This window comes from Nuphar pumila, chromosome 5 (genome assembly GCF_984573655.1).
Source record: "Nuphar pumila chromosome 5, dmNupPumi1.hap1.1, whole genome shotgun sequence".
In the NCBI taxonomy this organism is placed as follows: Eukaryota; Viridiplantae; Streptophyta; class Magnoliopsida; order Nymphaeales; family Nymphaeaceae; genus Nuphar; species Nuphar pumila.
In genome coordinates this window covers 45,014,695-45,037,359 of record NC_143253.1, presented here as the reverse complement: position 1 = coordinate 45,037,359, position 22,665 = coordinate 45,014,695, and the positions used below count along the sequence as shown (strand labels likewise).

Genomic DNA, 22,665 nt, shown 5'->3' with positions numbered 1-22,665 from the left:
GTGCAACATTACAGTTATCTCCTCTTAGAGAATCATAGAGATTAAGTACAAAGATAAAGGAGAGACACTATAACGATCCAACACTTAGTGCTCTCTCAGAGACATTGCCGGGTGGTACACAAGATGCAACTGAAGCTTGATTACATGCTTACACTCACAAACCTCTCAGAGCATCCACAAAATTCTATACTGTAAACAGAATTTTCTAATACATTTATTGATGATTGGCAGAGAAAGAGATAAATAACAAAGTGGAGAACATCAATATGCTGTTTCACATTAAAGGAACATGGGCATTTGATGGGATGCAACAAGTTTGATAAAATAGGTATAAAGGTTTAAGAGCAAGAGAAGAAGGATAACAAAGAAAGGGCAAAGATAATGGCCAGACACAAACTATAATAGGCAAGAAGATAATAATGATACATTGTATAGCAAATGCTAAAACAGTCAATGGTCCATCTGTGATGGATGGATCATTGTACATTACATGTGTGCTTTCAAAGAAATGAAAGGTCTAGTCCTTTCATGCTCAATTGGAACTAAACAAAGAGAATGACATAGGAGCAATAATCACATGCGTAATGCCAAACAGGTTAAAAATGAAGGATAAAATCCACAAGTCATCTACATTACAAACATGAAGTGCAATGTCAATATCAGGAACCAACTAGTATAAAGTTCCTCCATGATTGTGTAAGAGGACTGGATTTAATGAGGAAAGAATTGAAACATAGTGTCGTAAATACTCACTATCGGCCCATTCTTCATAGCATGCTCTTTAGCAAATCTGCATCCCTCTTTGACTGCAAGAGGATCCATCCCATCCACCTGTTGCAAGAAAATCAAATAGAGGTGAAATGATACCATCAATAAACAACCAACTAATGCTAAACCAGAATCAAAAGGTATTTGAAATGTGTCAATCCAACTTAGCGTAATCAATGTCATTTACCAAACATTTCATGTAAAGCAACAGCCTGTTGCACAGTTAGTTCCTGTGCTTTTGATCTGCGGCTATTCAATTTAAAAGAGCGTCTGGTTCACTCATATCATTAAAAAGGTGCATAACCAAGGGTTTTAAACATGACAACAAAATTGATATAATAGAAGCCTTGAACTGAAAGACATTGTGTGGACCCGGTCTCTCTTTTGTGAGCTGTGGATCTTTCCTTACCCCTGGTTCCAGGGCAGCAGAACGAATTTTTATTTTCAGAATTCCTTGCTTGGCTCGGGGTTCCTCAAAAATATTAGCTCTACTAGAGCTATGCCCTCTCTTGCCTTTCTCAAAAAGCCCCTCTTACACCAAATCCTTAACCTTTTCCATCGGTTGGAGTAGAAGTCCCTCTTAGAAAGGAATGGCAGCATATTAATCCTTTCCAAATAGCAACATTCCGTCTACGGGACTCCTGACTATCAGTTTGGTCTTGCTTCTGGTTCTATTAGTTTTAGTTCAGTTTTTTATTTGTTAGGAAAGGAGGAAAGTCTGCACTCTGAAAGGTGGCAAAGATTCTATGAAATCCACAGAAAGGTCTTGCCAAGCACCTTCCAGTATTGGTAGAGGAACCAAATACTTATCTCTCCCAATTGGTTTCATTCATTAGGTTGTGATTGTTATCTTTGAATGAATAAATGTGAGAAACCGAGATATTTAGCAATAGAGAACTGCTCTCTCCCTATCAACAAGTTGCTAAATGCTCTCTCCCAAGCAAGCAAGCCTACTGGAGACAAAGAGGAGGTTTCTCTTTAGCAGCATGTATCACCCCTCTATTTCCAAACGGAAGTTGTGAACAAGTCAGTGGGGAACATGCTCAGATGTTCTGATCCTTAGAACCTTCTAATCAAGCCGCCCCCATTGTTGCCCCCAATAGATCTAACGATGACATGTCAGATCATCCAACACTACGGTTTTCATGCAACCAACACGTCGAAAGCAACCGTTGCTTTTGACATAGCACATCATAGCACATTTCACGGCTGGAAAAAGATGGTGAGTGGATTCCACATGCTCACCCGGAGACGTGCATAATAGAAAAGTCTTTTTGGCAGCTAGCGGAGCCCAATCAATGCAGTGTCGATCTTTATGAGCCAACTTCTCTTTCACTTCTCTTTGCAAGCTAGTCCAGTTCCCCATAAACCATCTCTTCTCAGAACCCAGGGGAGAGACTAAAAGTTGTCTCTTGAGCTCGGATAGCTCCAAGCTTCAACAATTTCTGCAGCAAGTAGCAGAATATCAGCAGCAGCTAGAGCTCGACAAGGGCAGACTTGACCTTTAGATCGTCTGAAGAATGTAATTGATGTATATAGTTTTGAATTAAAGTCAGCTACAGACCAATGGCCTCTAACCCTTTTGACCGCATTGATGACTCTGTTGACAATGACCATTCCATCCAAGGAATAGGCAATCGTGGGTGTTATTCCTGCCCTGCCCCCCTCTCATTCCGCCTATCTGGATGAGTATGTGCGGCTCCCCCATACATACGGACATATGGTCCCAGACTGACACCAACCAAGCAAGTGAGGATTGTAGCTTGGGCTTCTTGAAAGTCCAAGCCCCTCGCTCTCACTTTCTCCAATCCCAGAAATGCAGGACTGGCACTGTTATGAGAGTGAGAAAGAACTCTTTTCTAAGACATGGGGGCTGGAGATAGACTGACCTACCACCACGGCACTCCGCTGCCTAAGACTTCTAGAAGACAGATTTCCATCAAATTGTCAAAAACCTAAGTAGAAAGCAAATGGTATAACCATAGTCATTGTAGAAGATGAACTGGGCCCTAGAGAGAGAGAAGAGAGAGAGAGAGAAGAGAGAGAGAGAGAGAGAGAAGAGAGAGAGAGAGACGGCTGCAAAGAAAAACCTCAGAACCTTCATCGATATTAGGGCCTCTCTCTATGTTAAATAGAGAGAGGCTTAAAGACCTAATTACAATACAGCCCCATTATAAAGAACTAAATTACAAAAAGCATCGTGACTTCATGCGCAAGATTCAAAAGAAAGAAATTACAGAGGCTTTGAAGAAAATGAAATCAAGAAGGGCAGTTGGCCCAGATGGTATACCTATCGAGGCTTGGAAATGCTTGGGAGAGAAAGGTTTAGAATGGTTGACAAATCTTTTTAACTTGATTTGGCGAACAAATAAGATGCCTAATGAGTGGAGGAAGAGTACTTTGGTGCCTTTATATAAGAATAAGGGTGATATACAAGATTGCACAAACTATCGTGGTATAAAACTCATGAGTCACACTATGAAACTTTGGGAGAGGGTGATTGAGTCTAGGTTGAGGAAGGTTGTCATGATATCGGAGAATCAATTTGGTTTTATGCCTGGAAGATCAACTATGGAAGCTATACATCTTCTTAGACAACTTATTGAAAGATATAGAGAGAGGAACAAAGATTTGCATATGGTTTTTATTGATTTAGAGAAAGCATACGATAGAGTACCTAGGGACGTTCTCTGGTGGACAATGATGAAGAAAGGTGTTTCTCTCAAGTACATTAGTATAATTAAAGATATGTATGAAGGAGTAGTAACCAATGTCCGCACTTGTGGAGGGGTGACAACCAATTTCCCGATAACGGTTGGGTTACATCAAGGATCTGCTTTAAGCCCTTTCCTATTTGCGATAGTGATGGATGAGCTTACGAGATCAATTCAAGAAAATGTACCGTGGTGTATGTTGTTTGCTGATGATATTGTTTTGATTGATGAGTCTAAAGCTGGGGTTAATGCTAAGTTAGAATTATGGAGACAGACATTGGAAGCTAGAGGTTTTAAGTTGAGTAAGAGTAAGACTGAATATATGGAATGTCGGTTTAGTAAGCAACGAAGTAGTGATGGGAGTGTAGTGAAGCTTGGTGAGCAAGATATACCGGTGAATGATTATTTCAAATATTTGGGATCCATCATTCAAAAGTATGGAGAAATTGATGGAGATGTAAATCATAGGATAAAGGTTGGGTGGATGAAATGGAAAAGTGCTACTGGAGTGCTGTGCGATCGTAGAATGCCATTGCGGTTGAAGGGAAAGTTTTATAGGACGACTATTAGACCCGCTTTACTATATGGTACGGAATGTTGGGCTGCCAAGAGACATCATATTCAAAAAATGAGTGTAGCTGAGATGCGGATGCTTAGATGGATGTGTGGAAATACAATAAAAGATAAGATTCGGAACGAAGAGATACGTAAGAAGGTAGGTGTTGCACCCATTGAAAATAAGATGCGAGAGAATCGTTTACGGTGGTTTGGACATATTCGGCGAAGGCCTAATGATGCTCCAGTTAGAAGGTTGGAGAAATGGGAAAATATATTAGTTAAAAGAGGTCGGGGTAGGCCTAGGAAGACTTGGATGGAGATGATAGGAAAGGATATGAATGCTTTGAACCTCACCGAGGACATGGCGTTGGATAGAAATGATTGGAGGAAAAGGATTCATGTGGAAGACCCAAAATGAATTTCTTTTTTGGTTCATATCGCTGACCCCAATTGTTTTGGGATGAAGGCGTAGTTGTTGTTGTTTGTTGTTGTAAAACCACCTATTCTCAACACTCCCCCTCAAGCTGGAGCATAGATATCGATCATGCTCAGCTTGTCACAACATTTTGAAAAATTTGGTCTGGCAAGAGGTTTTGTGAACATATCTGCAACTTGGTCTTCCGACTTTAGATATTGGGTAGTGATATGACCCGCTTGAACCATATCCCTTACATAGTGGCAATCAACCTCAATGTGCTTTGTTCTCTCATGAAATATAGGATTGTTCGCTATATATGTTGCAGCTTTGTTATCGCACATCATGGTCATGGGAGAAGAAACCTTCACCTGGAGATCAAGAAGAACAGTACGAACCCACATCAATTCAGCAGCTGTTTGGGCCATAGCCTGATATTCTGATTTTGCACTCGACCTAGAAACCACATTTTGCTTCTTACTTCTCCAAGAGATCAAGTTGTCTCCCAGGAACACACAAAATCCTGTGGTAGATTTTCTATCTACTACAGATCCTTCATAGTCAGCATCAGAATAGGCCACTATATCCAGAGTTCCACCTTTCTTGAACAATAACCCCTTTCCAGGAGAAGATTTTAGATATCTGAGAATCATAATAGTTGCATTCCAGTGTACCTCAGTTGGTTTGTCCATAAACTGACTGACTTTACTCACTGCTAAAGCAATATCCGGCCTGGTCACAGTTACATACAGTAGTTTCCCAACTAGGGAGCGATAGCTTTTGCTATCAACCAGTTTTGACCCTTCTTCAAACAACTGAACTTTATGGTCCATGGGAATATTTGCTGGTTTAGCTCCCAACATTCCTGTTTCCTTTAATAAGTCAAGAACATACTTCCGTTGAGACAAAACCATCCCTTCACGGCTCCTGGCAACTTCTATACCCAGAAAATACCTGAGTGAACCAAGGTCTTTTGTAACAAAGTGTTTTTGAAGATGAGCCTTTGTGGCTTCAATAGCTTTCACATCATCACCTGTAAGAATGATGTCATCCACATATACCACCATAACAACTATGCCAGAGCTAGTTTTCTTTATGAATAGTGTATGATATGCTGCTGACCTATTAAAGCCAAAACCTGACATTACTTCAAACAACTTCTGAAACCATGCACGAGGACTTTGTTTCAAGCCATAAATTGCCTTTTTCAATCTACACACCTTCTGACACTTCCCCTCAACCTCGAATCCTGGAGGTTGTTGCATGTAAACAGTTTCAGATAGGTCCCCATATAGAAATGCATTTTTCACATCTAATTGGGACAGGCTCCAACCATGCTGCACAGCTACTGAGAGAACAAGACGAATGGTACCCATTCGTGCAACAGGAGAAAAAGTTTCAAAGAAATCAATACCATATGTCTGAGTATACCCTTTGGCTACTAATCTGGCCTTGTACCGTTCAATTGAACCATCAGATTTGTACTTTATCGTATATACCCATTTGCATCCAACAATGTCAGCATCTGCAGGGGAATCAACTAGATCCCAAGTATGCTGAGATATTAAGGCATCCATTTCTTCTTGCATAGCCCTCTTCCAGCGAGTATGAAGCTCGGCCTGCTGATAGTTCAGAGGAATAACTTCAGCAGATAAAGCTGAAATAAAAGATTTCATCTGATTTCCAATTCTGGCTTCGGAGACAAAACGAGACATGGGATATAAAGTACATTGTCGTGTCCCCTTTCGTAGAGCAATCGGCCTGTTATCATCATCATGAAGATCATTATTGTCAGTAGAACTTACCTCAGGGGAAGAAGAAGATGGAGGCACTTACGGAGGTGGATCTCTACGCACATATACCAATGGAGGATTATGAAATCTGGAAGAGGATGAAGTGTGGTTCGGGAATGAGGGCACGGATTCCAAGGGAAAAGGAGGTATAGGTAATGGACAAGACTCAGCTGGATCAGCCTGCAGCGGGGAACCAGTATTAGAGTAATATGGAGTGGATTCCAAGAAAGACACATCCGCACTGACATACTCTCGGCGAGAAGTAGGATCATAACATCGATATCCCTTTTGATTTTTGGGATAACCTATAAATATGCACTTTATAGCTTGAGCAGCTAATTTATCACGGTCAGGGCCAAGTTTGTGTACAAAACAAACACATCCAAACACTTTGGGCGAGAGGGAGAAGAGAGGGGTATTTGGTTTTAGGATATGAATTGGAATTTGATCACCCATAGAAGAGGAAGGCATGCGGTTGATCAGATAGCAAGCAGTTGTAATTGCATCTCCCCAGTATAACGCAGGAACATTTGATTGGATCATAATGGTCCTGGCAATATCAAGTAGGTGACGATGTTTTCGCTCAGCCACCCCATTTTGTTGAGATGAATAGGCACAGGATGTTTGGGGTTGGATGCCACTATCATGGTAAAATTGCAAGAGACTTTTTTATTTAAACTCGAGAGCATTATCAGTGCGAACAATCTTGACACTCGATTCAAACTGAGTTTTTATTTCAAGAATTAAAGATTTGATAATATTTGGAACATCAGATCGTTCCTTTATTAAAAACACCCATGATAACTTAGAGAAATCATCAACAATAACTAGATAGTATCGACAGTGAGTCCTAGTAGGAATCTTACTAGGACCCCATACATCTGCATGAAGAAGTTCAAAGACTTTATTACTAGACTGACTTTGACTCGAAGGAAACGAACTTCGATGATGCTTGCCCAACTGACATGCTTCACACTGAAATGATGTGGTGGAGGGAATCTGAGGAAAGACCGAACGAAGCTTTGACAATGAAGGATGACCAAGACGACGATGCCACTGAACAGGACTAAATGAATGGTCCACTGCAGCATGAACAGTACCCATTGGATGATGTAAGTAGTAGATTCCATTTTCTTCATAGCCTCCACCAATCTTCTTTCCCGTCAGCAAATCCTGAAAATGACAACCCATTGGATCAAATATTACTCTACAGTTTTGTTCTTTTACAAGACAACTCACAAAAAGTAAACTTTGAGGAAATTTTGGAGCATGAAGAGCATTTTTCAACTGTAATGAGGAGGATATAGAAATATTTCCCTGACCAACAACCGGGGAGGTACTCCCATCGGCTAATGAGACTCCAAGCTGAGCCTTAATATCCTTTAGATCTGAAAAAACAAGTGAATTTCCACACAAATGTCTGGATGCACCAGAATCAATAATCCACTTACTGTCAGTCGGATGAAGAAGATTTTCGGTTGAATAGGCAACACCAGCAACAGGAGAGGTAGAGCTCAAAGGACGAAGAGCTATCAGCTCATCATATTCAGCACGACTGAGGGTTATACTACTGTCACTTGCAGAAATATTGTCTTGTGCCTTTGTTGCCTTGAGAGAAGTAGTATTAGCTCTAGGAGCATATGACTTTGATGAAGATGAGGTTGGTCGGCCATGCTTATCCCAACAACGATCTTCTAAATGTCCAGATTTTCCACAGAATGTACATTGAAGCTTTCCTCTGCCTCTCACACCTCGGCCGCGACCTCGTCCTCTGATGTTCTGAAGATTTCCACGTCCATAACCAGATGAGACAACTAAGGCAGAAGACTGAGTCACAGGCTGAGAATGTGGAAGAGATATAGCAAGTCTGCTTAGACGGTTATATGCCTCAGCCAGAGTAGGTACATCCGAACCAGTCAACATTTGGACTTTTGCAACAGAAAATTCTGAAGATAAACCTGTAAGAAACCTAGCAACCATAGTTTGTTCTTGATGATCCCTTTGTTTCGAACAACAGAGAGGTCTGTGAGCATTAAGTCTTTCAAAAGCAGCTTTTACGGAGGCATAGTACTGGGCCAAGGTTTGATCTCCCTGCTGTAAATTGTATATTTCCTGTTCGACTTGTAGGATACGACTCACATTAGTTTCTTGTGAGTATGTATCTCGAAGATTGTCCCACATCTGTTTGGTTGTATTATAATAAATTAAACCATCTGCAATATGGGGTTCGACACTATTCATAATCCACGACATGACTATGTCATTATCTTCATCCCAGGTAACATATTTTCCCACCTTTTCAGTGGGTTCATCTTCCAACAAGATATGTTTTCTACGATGTCCAGATACCGACATCATAAATGTTCTGGACCACCTGGCATAGTTAGTTTCATTTAACCTTACAGACGAGCCGTACGAAAAGGGATTGGCAAATGCCTTATATTCTCCAATATGTTCCAATTTTGAATCACCTTTCGAAGTTTCAGCCATACTGCAGGTTAAAAAAACTGGATAGTCTCCACACTAACCAAAAAAAAAAAAACCCGCGTGTTACACCTGTTGAGAATAGGTGGTTTTTTAGGTTAAGTTATTCTTTATTAGAGGTTTTCTGAAATACTTTTTTCATAAGGACTTAGATGTAATTTCTCAATTTCTCAGTTTTTGCCTCTCTCTCTATTTAATATAGAGAGAAGCCCTAATCGTGGTTAACGAGTTCTATTGTGCAGTTTTTCTCTTCCTCTCTCTCTCTCTCTCTCTCTCTCTATCTCTACACAGGTGGCTGTACATCTCTTCTCATTCTACATGGTATCAAAGCTACCGATCGTGGGATCGTGATTGTGATCGTGGGAGCGTGATCAACAGGAACTGGTTGATTGGGCGCGTGGATCGTGATCGAGATCGTGGAATCGTGATCGTGGGAGCGTGATCAACAGAAAAATCTTCCTACGACTTCTTAAAAATCAGGTTTGAATCTGGTTGATTGGGGGAAGATCTGATAACAGATCTGGGATGTTACCCAGATCTGTCGTCAGATCTAAGGAGAAGATCTAGATCTGTTCTCCTCGTCGGGATCTCCTGCTGCGACCTAGTGTTGCCGAGTCCAGTTCCTGCTATGACGTGAATTTTTTTTTTGGGGTTCGTGAGTGGTCGAAGGGTGTTCCTGTTGTTTGGGAGCAGCACAAATCTTCATTTTCTGTGTTGCCGTGATTGCTGAGTTCTCTCCTGGTCGAAGGGTGTTCCTGCTGTTTGGGAACAGCAAAAAATCTTCATTTTTTGTGTTGCCGTGAATACAGATCCGTGATTGCTGAGTTCTCTTCTGGTCGAAGGGTGTTCCTGCTGTTTGGGAACAACAAAAATCTTCATTTTCTGTGTTGCCGTGATTGGTGAGTTCTTCCCTGTGCTGATTGCGGGAAATCAGAATCCTGTGCTGATTACTTGTGATCGAAATATACTTGATCTGTCTAACTGTGCCCTGAAGATTTACTGGATGTCGTGCCTTACATGTTGGAGAACAACAGGTGTAGTGAATATTAGTTTTTTGCGACTGCATTCTATCATTTGTCGTGATGTGGTTGGGTGCAGCAGTGTTCGTGATTCCTGTGGTATCAACAACAACTGAATTTTTTTTTGGAAGCATGGTAGCTTAAGGTACTCTTCTGTCATGGAAAATAGCAGGTGTGATATCCTGCTGTGTTGATTTTTTGTTTTATGTGTGGGCTGCTGGTTGTTGTGGAAACAGCAGGTGTGATTTTCTGCTGAGTTGGAAAATTCCTCTTGAACACTTGTTGTTCAAGTGAGGTAATTATTCTTTTTTGGTTCACATATTCAATATGGCTGAAACTTCGAAATGTGATTCCAAAATGGAACACATTGGGGAGTATAAGGCTTTTGCCAACCCCTTCTCGTATGGCTCTTCCGTAAGGTTGAATGAAACCAACTATGCCAGGTGGTCCAGAACTTTTATGATGTCAGTATCTGGACATCGTCGAAAACATATTTTGTTGGAAGTCGAACCCACTGAGAAATTGGGAAAATATGCTACTTGGGATGAAGATAATGACATAGTTATGTCTTGGATCATGAATAGTGTCGAACCCCATATTGCAGATGGATTGATCTACTATAATACAGCCAAACTGATGTGGGACAATCTCCGTGATACATACTCACAAGAAACGAATGTTAGTCGTATCTTGCAAGTCGAACAGGAAATATATAACTTGCAACAGGGAGATCAGACCTTGGCCCAGTACTATGCATCTGTCAAAGCTGCGTTTGAAAGACTTAATGCTCACCGGCCTCTATGTTGCTCGAAGCAAAAGGATCATCAAGAACAAACCATGGTTGCTCGTTTTCTTACAGGTCTCTCTTCAGATTTTTCTGTTGCAAAAGTTCAAATGTTGACTGGTTCAGATGTTCCGACTCTTGCTGACGCTTACAATCGTCTGAGTAGACTTGCGATATCTCTGCCACAATCTCAGCCTGTGACTCAGACATCTGCTCTTGTTGCCCCATCTAGTTATGGCCGTGGAAATATTCAGAATATCAGAGGACGAGGACGTGGACGTGGTATGGGAGGCAGAGGAAAGCTTCAATGTACGTTCTGTGGAAAGTCTGGACATTTAGAAGATCGTTGTTGGGATAAGCATAGTCGGCCAATCTCTTCTGCATCAAAGTCATATAATCCTAAAGCTCATGTTACTACTATTGAGGCAACTAATGCACAAGAGAATCTCACTACAAATGAAAGTAGTATCACCCTTAGTCGTGCGGAATATGATGAGTTGATTGCTCTCCGACCTTTGAGTTCCAGTTCTCCTATAGCTGGTATTGCCTATTCCACCGGGAATCATCTCCATCCGAATGATAGTAAGTGGGTTATTGACTCTGGTGCATCCAGACATTTGTGTGGAAACTCTCGTGTTTTTTCAGATCTAAAGGTCATTAAGGCTCAACTTGGAGTCTCATTAGCCGATGGGAGCTCCTCCCCGGTTGTTGGTCAGGGAAATATTTCTATATCCTCCTCATTACAGTTGAAAAATGCTCTTCATGCTCCAAACTTTCCTCAAAGTTTACTTTCTGTTAGTTGCCTTATAAAAGAACAAAATTGTAGAGTAATATTTGATCCAATGGGTTGTCATTTTCAGGATTTGCTGACGGGGAAGAAGATTGGTGGAGGCTATGAAGAAAATGAAATTTACTACCTACATCATCCAATGGGTTCTGTTCATGCTGCAGTGGACCATTCATTCAGCCCTGTTCAGTGGCATCGTCGTCTTGGTCATCCTTCATTGTCAAAGCTTCGGTCGGTCTTTCCTCAGATTTCTTCCACCACATCATTTCAGTGTGAAGCATGTCAGTTGGGCAAGCATCATCGAAGTTCGTTCCCTTTGAGTCAGAGTCAGTCTAGTAATAAAGTTTTTGAACTTCTTCATGCAGATGTATGGGGTCCTAGTAAGATTCCTACTAGGACTCAGTGTCGGTATTATCTTGTTATTGTTGATGATTTCTCTAAGTTATCATGGGTATTTTTAATAAAAGAACGATCTGAAGTTTCAAGTCTTATCAAATCCCTAATTCTTGAAATAAAAACTCAGTTTGAATCTATTGTCAAGATTGTTCGCACTGATAATGCTCTTGAGTTTAAATCAAAAGATTTGTTACAATTTTACCAAGATCATAGCATCCAACCACAAACTTCCTGTGCCTATTCATCTCAACAAAATGGGGTGGCTGAGCGAAAACATCGACACCTCCTTGATGTTGCAAGGACCATTATGATTCAATCCAATGTTCCTGCATCATACTGGGGTGATGCGATTACCACTTCTTGCTATCTGATCAACCGCATGCCTTCGTCTTCTGTGGGTGATCAAATTCCATTACATATCCTAAAACCTAATGCCCCACTTTTTTCTTTCTCACCAAAAATATTTGGATGTGTCTGTTTTGTTCATAAACTTGGCCCTGACCGTGATAAATTAGCAGCTCAAGCTACAAAATGCATATTTATTGGTTATCCGAAAAATCAGAAGGGCTATCGATGTTATGATCCTATTTCTCGCCGAGAGTATGTCAGTGCGGACGTATCTTTCCTGGAATCCTCTCCATATTACTCTAGTTCCGGTTCTCCACTGCAGGTTGATCCAGCTGAGTCTTTTCCATTACCTATACCTCCTTTTCCTTTGGAATTTGTGCCCTCCTTACCGAACCAAACTTCATCCTCTTCAAAATTTAATAATCTCCATTGGTATATGTGCGTAGAGCTCCACTTCCGCAAGAGCCTTCATCTTCTTCTTCTCCTGAGGTAAGTTCTACTGACAATAGTGTTCTTCAGGATGATGATAACAGGCCTATTGCTCTACGAAAAGGGACAAGACAATGCACCTTATATCCCATAGCTCATTTTGTCGCCCATGCCAAAATTGGACATAAGATGAAGTCTTTTATTTCAGCCTTGTCTGCTGAAACCATTCCTCTGAACTATCAGCAGGCAGCACTTGATAATCGCTGGAAGATGGCTATGCAAGAAGAAATGACAGCTTTGGTATCTCAGCATACCTGGGATCTAGTTGATTCCCCAGCAGATGCTGACATTGTTGGTTGTAAATGGGTATATACAATAAAGTACAAATTTGATGGTTCTATTGAAAGGTACAAGGCCAGATTAGTTGCGAAAGGATATACCCAGACATATGGAATTGACTTCTTTGAAACGTTTTCTCCTGTTGCACGGATGGGTATCATCCGTCTTGTTCTCTCAGTAGCTGTTCAGCATGGCTGGAACTTGTGTCAATTAGATGTGAAAAATGCATTTCTTTATGGGGATCTCTCTGAGACTGTTTACATGCAACAACCTCCAGGTTTTGAGGTTGAGGGGGAGTGTCATAAGGTGTGCAAATTGAGAAAGGCGATTTATGGCTTGAAACAAAGTCCTCGTGCATGGTTTCAAAAGTTGTTTGAAGTGATGTCAAGCTTTGGTTTTAACAGATCAGCAGCAGATCATACTCTTTTTATAAAGAAAACTAGCTCTGGCATAGTTGTTATGGTAGTATATGTGGATGACATCATTCTTACAGGAGATGATGTGAAAGCTATTGAAGCCACAAAAGCTCATCTTCACAAACACTTTGTTACAAAAGACCTTGGTTCACTCAAGTATTTTCTGGGTATAGAAGTTGCTAGAAGCCGTGAAGGGATGGTTTTGTCTCAACGAAAGTATGTTCTTGACTTATTAAAGGAAACAGGCATGTTGGAAGCTAAACCAGCAAATATTCCCATGGACCATAAAGTTCAGTTGGTTGAAGAAGGGTCAAAACCTGTTGATAGCAAACGCTATCGCTCACTAGTAGGGAAGTTACTATATGTAACTGTGACCAGACCAGATATTGCTTTAGCAGTAAGCAAAGTTAGCCAGTTCATGGACAAACCAACTGAGGTACACTGGAATGCAGCCATAATGATTCTCAGATATCTAAAGTCCTCTCCTGGAAAGGGGTTACTGTTCAAGAAAGGTGGAACACTGGAGATAGTAGCTTATTCTGATGCTGACTATGCTGGATCTGTAGTAGATAGAAAGTCTACCACAGGATTCTGTGTGTTTCTGGGAGACAACTTGATTTCATGGAGAAGTAAGAAACAAAATGTGGTTTCCAGGTCGAGTGCAGAATCAGAATATCGGGCTATGGCCCAAACAGCTGCTGAATTGATATGGGTTCGCACTGTTCTTAATGATCTCCAGGTGAAGGTTTCCTCTCCAATGACCATGATGTGTGATAACAAAGCGGCAACATATATAGCAAACAATTATGTCTTTCATGAGAGAACAAAACACATTGAGGTTGATTGTCACTATGTAAGAGATATGATTCAAGCTGGTCATATCACTACAAAATACCTAAAGTCTGAAGACCAAGTTGCAGATATGTTTACAAAGCCTCTTGCTAGGCCTAATTTCTCCAGATGCTGTGACAAGCTGAGCATGATAGATATCTATGCTCCAGCTTGAGGGGGAGTGTTGAGAATAGGTGGTTTTTTAGGTTAAGTTATTCTTTATTAGAGGTTTTCTGAAATACTTTTTTCATAAGGACTTAGATGTAATTTCTCAGTTTTTGCCTCTCTCTCTATTTAATATAGAGAGAAGCCCTAATCGTGGTTAACGAGTTCTATTGTGCAGTTTTTCTCTTCCTCTCTCTCTCTCTCTCTCTCTCTCTCTCTCTCTCTCTCTCTACACACAGGTGGCTGTACATCTCTTCTCATTCTACAACACCCACACGCCAACTGATATTCCAATCAGCAGTTGTTCACTCACGAACAACAAAAAACCCCACTACAGTAGTGAGCAGCAGCCCACAAACAGAAAGATAATTCAGCACTTCAGTGAATCACAACTAACACGACTTCTGCATATGCAGCAATATTTTTTTTTTTTTATAACAGGGAAAGCTCCCCAGACATATACAGTTTGACAATAAGTCATTCATTTTTTTTTTTTCACGAGCAACACCACTAAGTGTTGGATTGCTGTAAAAAAAAATAAACAGGAAGTCACGACCTGAAATCACGACATTTTCAGTGCAAATAGTACCAACACCAATCAAACTCCCCACAACCACGATATCAAGATACACAAAACAGGGCCCCAACCATATGTAGAATCACCAACAGTAATCAGACTCCCAACAGCAACTATATCAATATCTCACGACATGTTCAGTGCAAACTATACCAACAGCAATCAACTCCCAACAGGTAGCCACGAAACTGACGGAAGGAAATACCACCGAGACAGTAGGTAGTCATGAAACGATAAAAACAAGAAGCTGCGAACTCACAGCAAGCATCCACGACCAGCAGCGTGATCAGATCTGTCAACAGATCCAAAAAAAAACATTTTACATCGCTGACCTGATTAGGTATTTATTTCTTTTACTCATTGGATCTGTTGACAGATCTGGTGGCCTTGATCACGATCTGATTAGGTATTGAATCACGATCACGATGGCCTCCACGATCGATCGAGCCTTGATCAGACTCGATCACGCTCCCTCGTCACGGTCGATCACGCTCCCACGTCACAGTCGATCACGCTCCCACGGTCGGTATGGCTCTGATACCATGTAGAAGATGAACTGGGCCCTAGAGAGCGGCTGCAAAGAAAAACCTCAGAACCTTCATCGATATTAGGGCCCCTCTCTATGTTAAATAGAGAGAGGCTTAAAGACCTAATTACAATACAGCCCCATTATAAAGAACTAAATTACAAAAAGCATCTTAATGTAAAATAACTTTACTTAAAACCACCTATTCTCAACAGTCATGAATACCATGGCATCTGTAAGGATGTTTGGATTATTTTCATACAATTATAAGATTGAACAAAAACAAAATTGACGTGAGATCTTTGCTCATTGCTATTTATTATATTAAAAAATGCAATTTTTTCCAAGATAAATTGTCAATTGAACCAATTTAACAAAGCTAAACAAGCCATAAGTTTTGTATGGGTTCCTTTTTTTTCCTCTTCTTTTACATGGTTTTCATGGAAAAAGACTGGTAGGATGAGTTGCGTCTCAGCCAAACCCCACAAAAGTCTGAATATCCAAGTTTATGCAACAATACACTCAAAACACCCAACATTAGTAGGGTCCAAATAGCTTGGTTGGCAAACAACGGGCTCGATGTTTACACCCATATCTCCTTCCTCATTTTCATTTTTATTGTTCTATTAGATGTTCTGCCAATCCCATGAAATTTCTAATGTTAAATCAAGCCCCCGTAACTGAAACAACTCTTGGATTCAAACCGATTGTGAGGGATAAATCGATGGACATTCAGGCATGCCTTGGAAATTCAAGAGTGCATATGACCTACAGAAGACCAGTCATAAGGCCAATTTTGAATACTAAGCCATTCTCTAGTATAGATACATATGATTGAGTTCAAGGCAAAAACCATAAACCTGAAACAATGCATAATGGGCAAAATCTGGGCCTATCAAGAAAAAATTGTACAACACACCAAACCCTTGTCCAATACATGTCTTTCAAGCATAAGCCCATGTTTTAACCAGGGTTACCGGAAAAACTACTAGCGTCCGGGAAGTGCACTTCCCGGCCAAAACATGTTTAAGAAGCGCAAAATGCGGCATTTCTGAAATGCTCGGGGAAGCGCAACTTTAAAATGGGTTGGGAAGCGAGCTTCCCGTTTAAGGGAATCACGATTTCCAAAAATGGGAATCATGTTTCCTAATATTTTTGGGATTGGACAGTTTATCCCTTATAATTTTTTTTACCAAAAAAAGAAAGTGTTTTTTTAAAAGGAAAAATGGTCATTTCAAAATTTCATGAAAAAATGCCCCAAATCAAGTGCGGTTTGTGTTGTGTTTCATTTGTAACTCTCTCTCTCTCTCTCCTCTTACTCTCCTCCATGGTTTTCAGTCGAGAAAGCGGAAGTGGGAGCCGAAAGCGAGGCACTTTCAAAATTTTAGAAAGCGAGAAGCGTGGGACGACTTAGAAGCGATTCACGAACCGTCTCAGAAGCGACCTAGGAAGCGAGGGGGAAGCGAAAAAAGAGGGGAAAATAAAAAGAATAAAAAAATGAAAAAAGGGGAAAGCGTGGGAGAAGCGCACTTCCCAAAAAAGGGAAACGCTTCCCTTCCCGTTTCGGAAGCACGACGTTTCACGCTTCCAAAACGCGCTTCCCCATATGCCTAGGCGCTTCCGATAACTCTGCTCTCCGCTCTCACTCACTCACTCTCTCTTTGTTTCTCGTTCTCTGTCTCTCCCTCTCTCGCTTTGACTCTCTCTTGCTCTCTTTGAGAGTTTGTCTCACTCTCTTCCTCTATCGCTCGCTTTGTCTCTCTTGCTATCTCTGTCAGGATGGGCATATTAGATAGCATTTTAAGTATGTTGAAGATACATGTGCTAAAGGTGTCAATTGGTGTGTATGGATGTATATTAATTTGTCTTCTTTTATCTTAGTTTTAGATCATGCTAATTTTGGTTGCACCATGGGTAACCCTGACAACATTTACTGACTCGCCAGGCATAGTGTTTACTCTATGCAAACCCCTATTAGTGATCCCTGAAATGGACTTGTAATATTTGGTTGGTTTGAAGTTTGAATGTTGAAGTAAAGTAGTGAATTATGTTAATTTAAAAGTTTAAAGTTTGTACTTTAAACTTTGAAATGCTTGAAATTAAATTATGTTTTTAGCGCTTAAATGCATAATTTGTTTTGTGCATTTAAAAATTTAACCATATCTCCATGTAATCTTTTGGTTTATTGATTTTTCTATCTTGCAGAGATCACAACCTCAAATAACAATTTGATTCATTTCTTGAAAAATGTACGCTTCTTAATCAAATTTATTAGTTTTCTAGATTTATTATTTATTAAATGTTTGCATCATGATGCATTTGTTAAATTGATGCAACAGGAATATGAATTATGGGCTTTTCTTGATGTATTATTTATTAAATGCTTGCAACATGATGTCATTGTTAAATGATTGCAACTTGCAATTGGAATATGAATTATGATTTTTTCTTGATGTATTATTTATTAAATGCTTGCAATAGGATACATTTGTTAAATGGTTGCAACAAGAATATGAATTATGAATTTTTCTTAATGTATTATTTATTAAATGCTTGCAACAAGATTTATTTATTAAATGGGTGTACTTGCAGATAAGATTCAGTTTTGAGATTAATAGATCAACTATAATGGTATCTACTCATGTTTTGTTAGGTCAATGATAACATAAATCTTATATTTTGGTAAATTAAAAAAATATATAATTACATTTTCACTTTCCTTTTGATTTCTATTTGCTTCCCAGTCGAATCCTAGGTCGCTTCCCTCTTTGTTTCCCCTTCGAATCCTGGTTCGCTTTCGGTTTGATTCCTAAGTCTTCTGGTTCGCTTCCAAAACGATTCTTGTTTGCTTCCAAGTCATTTTGCGCTTTCCACTTCCTAAAATTTTAGAAGTGTCTCACTTCCTCAACTGACAACTCTGATTTTAACATAAACAAGATCTAATTTTAAGAGCAAAACTGGCACATGTTAAGACAGACATACAAGGCTCATCAATTAACCCAAACTAATTCCTGATTTCAACACAAAGAGGAAAAGAAAAGCCAGTCTTTGAATTTTGCACTATCAGTTAAAGCCCAGTTTCTTATGAAATCACTTCCAGGCACCATATCCCCATCAAACTAATGTCACCATCTCAAGTTTTACCAACAAACATTATGCTCACTCAATCATCAAAGCATTTTTTTGCTTATAATAAGAAAATGTTACAAAACAATAAATTGACAGAAGCAGAACATGATTGGCCATCTAGCTTGAGATTTTACACAATAGAATGACAAAGGATACTGCATATGTTAGCTCATAGTTAATCCAGCTAAAGTACCATACCAGATTCTAGTTGGGAGTATGTGCATTAGTTCTCTGCAGCATTACAAATATTACCACCATTTGGCTCCGTCTCCGTGCTTGATCACACACAAACTTGACCACCAAAGATCTACACCTTTTCTATGTGGTTAACCACAGGCTAGGCCTGAGTCTTAAAATTGTTCAATTACCAGCATCTTGCAACCAAAACTTTCATAAAGCGACAAAGCAGAACAAATTTAAATAGGCAGAGACACTGCTGCCAGGGGACCAGGTCATAAGAATTAAGAAGCCATAAGTTAGAGTGGAGTTGCATAACTATGACCTACATGACTTGCCCTAGAACACTTCTTACTAATAAGAATAGCACTTCAGTATGTATGAGGCCAGGTAAAAGACTCTAAACAAAGAACTACTTTTGTGTATGACACCCAAAAGCCCACAAGGCAGACTCCTGCAGCCACCAGCTGACTCATCATAGAACCTACTCATCTGCCTGACGGAATGCCACTATTCTGCATTTTGTGAACTTCAGACTAACTGCCATTCACACAATCCAATCTTGGACTTTGAAGCTTTCTATATTTTGAGCACTCTGCAGACCCACTTACGGCCACTTACCATATGCTCTAGTACCACTCCCTTGGAGCTAAACATGCATCTTTTGCAAGACTCCAACTATTGAGACTGTATATGTACATACGGGTCCAGATACCCGTATCTTTGTACTCTTACATGATAGATAATATCGGGTCTGGACTGAAGAATCACAGACCCGATCCAATCTGTATTAAGTATATAACAAGGAATATAGGGCACGATCTCTTATTGAGAATCGTGCTACTCATTGCTGCCTCCTTTTCTTCTCTCCCTTTCTGCAATCTGAACCGGACACACAGGTGCATGATTTCTGACATGGTATCAGAGTAGGTTGAGGTCTAACGATCAGGTCGAGTTTCTCTTCCCTCTCATTTCCTTCTCAACGTGATTTTTGTTCTAAATCAGATTTTTATCCATCTCATTTCCTGAAATTCTTTTAACGTCAAAATTGAATCTGATCATATCAGATCAGTTTTTGCATTTCTTAAATCTTGATCACTCTTCTGCTCTCGTTTTAGATATATGATATTTCCAGCAAGTTTTCAGATCAGATCTGCAATCGTTCCAAATCACGTTTCTGCAAAGTATTTTTGACTAACTGTAACAAGACTGTCCGCGCAAAAAAAAAGGTCGGACAAATCTTTGTTGTTGGGTCATTGAATTGTTGAACAACCGAACAAAGGTTTCTCATCATTCTCTTTAGTCATCCTTCTCATGGATTCCCCATCACTTCCGTCCAGTTTTATTGGTCAACTCATATCTGAGAAATTGAATAACTTCAATTACTTGACCTGGAACAGGCAAATTTTGCCTTTTATTCGTAGTTTGGACCTCTCTGGTCACCTCGATGAAACGATTCATGCACCATCCGAGTTCATCCTGCAGGAAAAGTGAGACGATAAAGAGAAAGTTTCTAACAAACTCGTTCGCAATCCAGAGTTTACAACATGGCAAAATTGAAAAGATCAGGTTGGTGTAGCTTACATTACCTCTACACTCTCTTAAGAGGTATTAGTGGTCATTCCAGATGAATGTTCAGTTAAAGAACCGTGGCAGATACTAGCGCAGACCTATTCACAGATATCAAAAACTAGGATTCTGCATTTAAAGAGAGTTTCAGCTCTTGAAGAAAGAGAATTTATCGGTTACAGAATACATGAACAAAGTCAAGTGCACCATAGACCAACTGGCCATGGTGGGTTGTGTAATTCCCGACAAAGAGAAAGTTCAACAGGCGTTGTTAAAGGCAAGCTGGGTTAGGCAGACCCCTACCAGTTACACAACTATACCATTGGGTTTTGAACCTGCAATTTCCCAACACAAGGTGATGTGCACTAGTTGTTCTTACCAAACAAGCGGGGAGCCCCTGTTGGTAAGAACAGCTAGTGCACATCACCTTGTGTTGGGAAATTGCAGGTTCAAAACCCAATGGTATAGTTGTGTAACTGGTAGGGGTCTGCCTAACCCAGCTTGCCTTTAAAAAAAACCTTTATGAGTGGCTGCGGGATGAAGCATCAGATCGAGATTTTTGGATTTATTGTTCCAGGGATCGCTTGGGTTTATTGTAATTTTTAACTGTTCATATCATTTAAAACTCTAATGTTAATTTTCATTTATATTGAAATAAAGCAAATGCTTTGGGTTTTATCTCCACTGTAATGTTCCGAAATACTTAACCCTATAGTATTTCTTGTTTTCGTTGTTATATATATATATATATATATATATATATATATATATATATATATATATATATATATATATATATCTTAAATTTGGGTTAAAATTTTGGGGCGTTACAGGTCTTGGATCTGACTATCACATGTTGGTCACCTCTCTTCTATGCCTTCTTTCGTTGCCTAACTTTGATGATATGCGTGTGAAACTACTGAAGTATGAAGTCACTATTAGAGGTGAGGAGTTGGCTCTAAATTCCAGCAATCATGAGGTTCTTGTCACAGGCATGGTGGCAGGACGAGGACGTAGAGGCTTTCGAGGTGGGCGTGGACAAGAAAGAGGTAATCAAGAAGATCGTGGATTACTTTCCACGCCCAACGAGTCACCAAACTCATTCTCAGGGAACCAATCTTCTAGACATATACCAACATGTTTTCAGTGCAATAAAAAGAGGCACATTAAGGCAAATTGTTGTCATAATCGGCAAAACAAAGACAAATTTAATGGTGATGGGCATTCCACTAGAAGACAATCAAGGGATAAAAAGGAGAATGTGAAGAATCTCTTGATTTCTGCGCTTTCCGAGTTGAGCTTCCTGCAGACTGCGCAGGGGACTTGGTACATTGACTCTGGGGTTGCAGCACATGTAACAGGTGATGGTAAGATTTCACAACCCATCCCTTATCGTGGTAAATCTAGTATTAAAACTGAAGATGGTGCCCTCCACCTTATCTCTCATGTTGAAAATATTTCTCTTTCACTCCCCAATTCTTCACTTCATTTATTTGATGTTTATCACTCACCTAGTATTATTAAAAATATTGTTTATGTTTCTAAACTTGCCGATGATACTAATTCTTTCGTCGAATTTACTCCTATATGTATCAAGGATTTTCTCACAAAGAAGATGCTTGTTGAAAGAGAACGACAAGGAAATATGTATGTCCTCAAGGAGTCTTACTTCTATTTGTGCTGCTCCAATAAATCCACAGTCAGTTTAAATAGTGTTATTCAAATATTGTTTTAGTCTGTCTCAGTGTAATAAGCCAGAAATCTGACATCGTTGTTTGGGTCATTGTAATCGTTTATTCATTGAGAGACTTGTGTCTAGTGGACTTGTTCCACAGTCTAGTTTGAGTATTGAGTCTGATATTTCTCTTTGTCATAGTTGTCATTTATGTAAGAGTCATATTCTTCCATTTCACTCGATAAATCAAAAAGCTTATGTGCCTTTTGAAATTGTTTATTCTGATGTTTGGAGACCTGCCCCGCAATCTTCTTTATCAGGCAGCCGTTATTATGTCACTTTTATCGATAGTTATTCCAGATATACTTTGATCTACTTTATAAAATACAAATCTAAAGTGTTCAAGGTTTTTCGCATATTTTGTGCCTTAGTTTGTAATCAATTCTCATCTCAAATTCAACATTTTTAATATGACGATGGGGAAGATCTATCAAAGAAATTTACTGAATTTCTCCAAGATAATGGAATAATTCGTTGAATATTTTGTTCACACACACCGCAACCTATGCCACATGGGTGCGGGTGCGGGTGCGGATGCGGGGGTGTGGCACTTTCAAAAACCTTGGGTGCGGGGGTGCGGCAGGGGCAAAAATGTATATATATATATATATATATATATATATATATATATATATATATATATATATATATAATTTTAAAGTTTTAACAGTTAACATTGTCATAATATCATTCATCTTGCATGCAA

At 39.7% G+C, this 22,665-nt stretch overlaps 1 protein-coding gene across 2 annotated transcripts in view; it reads right to left on the bottom strand.

The window, feature by feature from the left end:
* Positions 1 to 22,665, bottom strand: part of LOC149837485 (pyruvate dehydrogenase E1 component subunit alpha-1, mitochondrial-like) — an 88,511-nt gene that overhangs the window by 15,552 nt on the left and 50,294 nt on the right. For both annotated transcript variants that reach the window (XM_090006072.1, XM_090006071.1), the window contains exon 3: positions 754 to 831. In XM_090006072.1, coding sequence (XP_089862198.1) covers positions 754 to 831 — 78 coding nt within the window. The remainder of the gene's footprint in view (positions 1 to 753; positions 832 to 22,665) is intronic.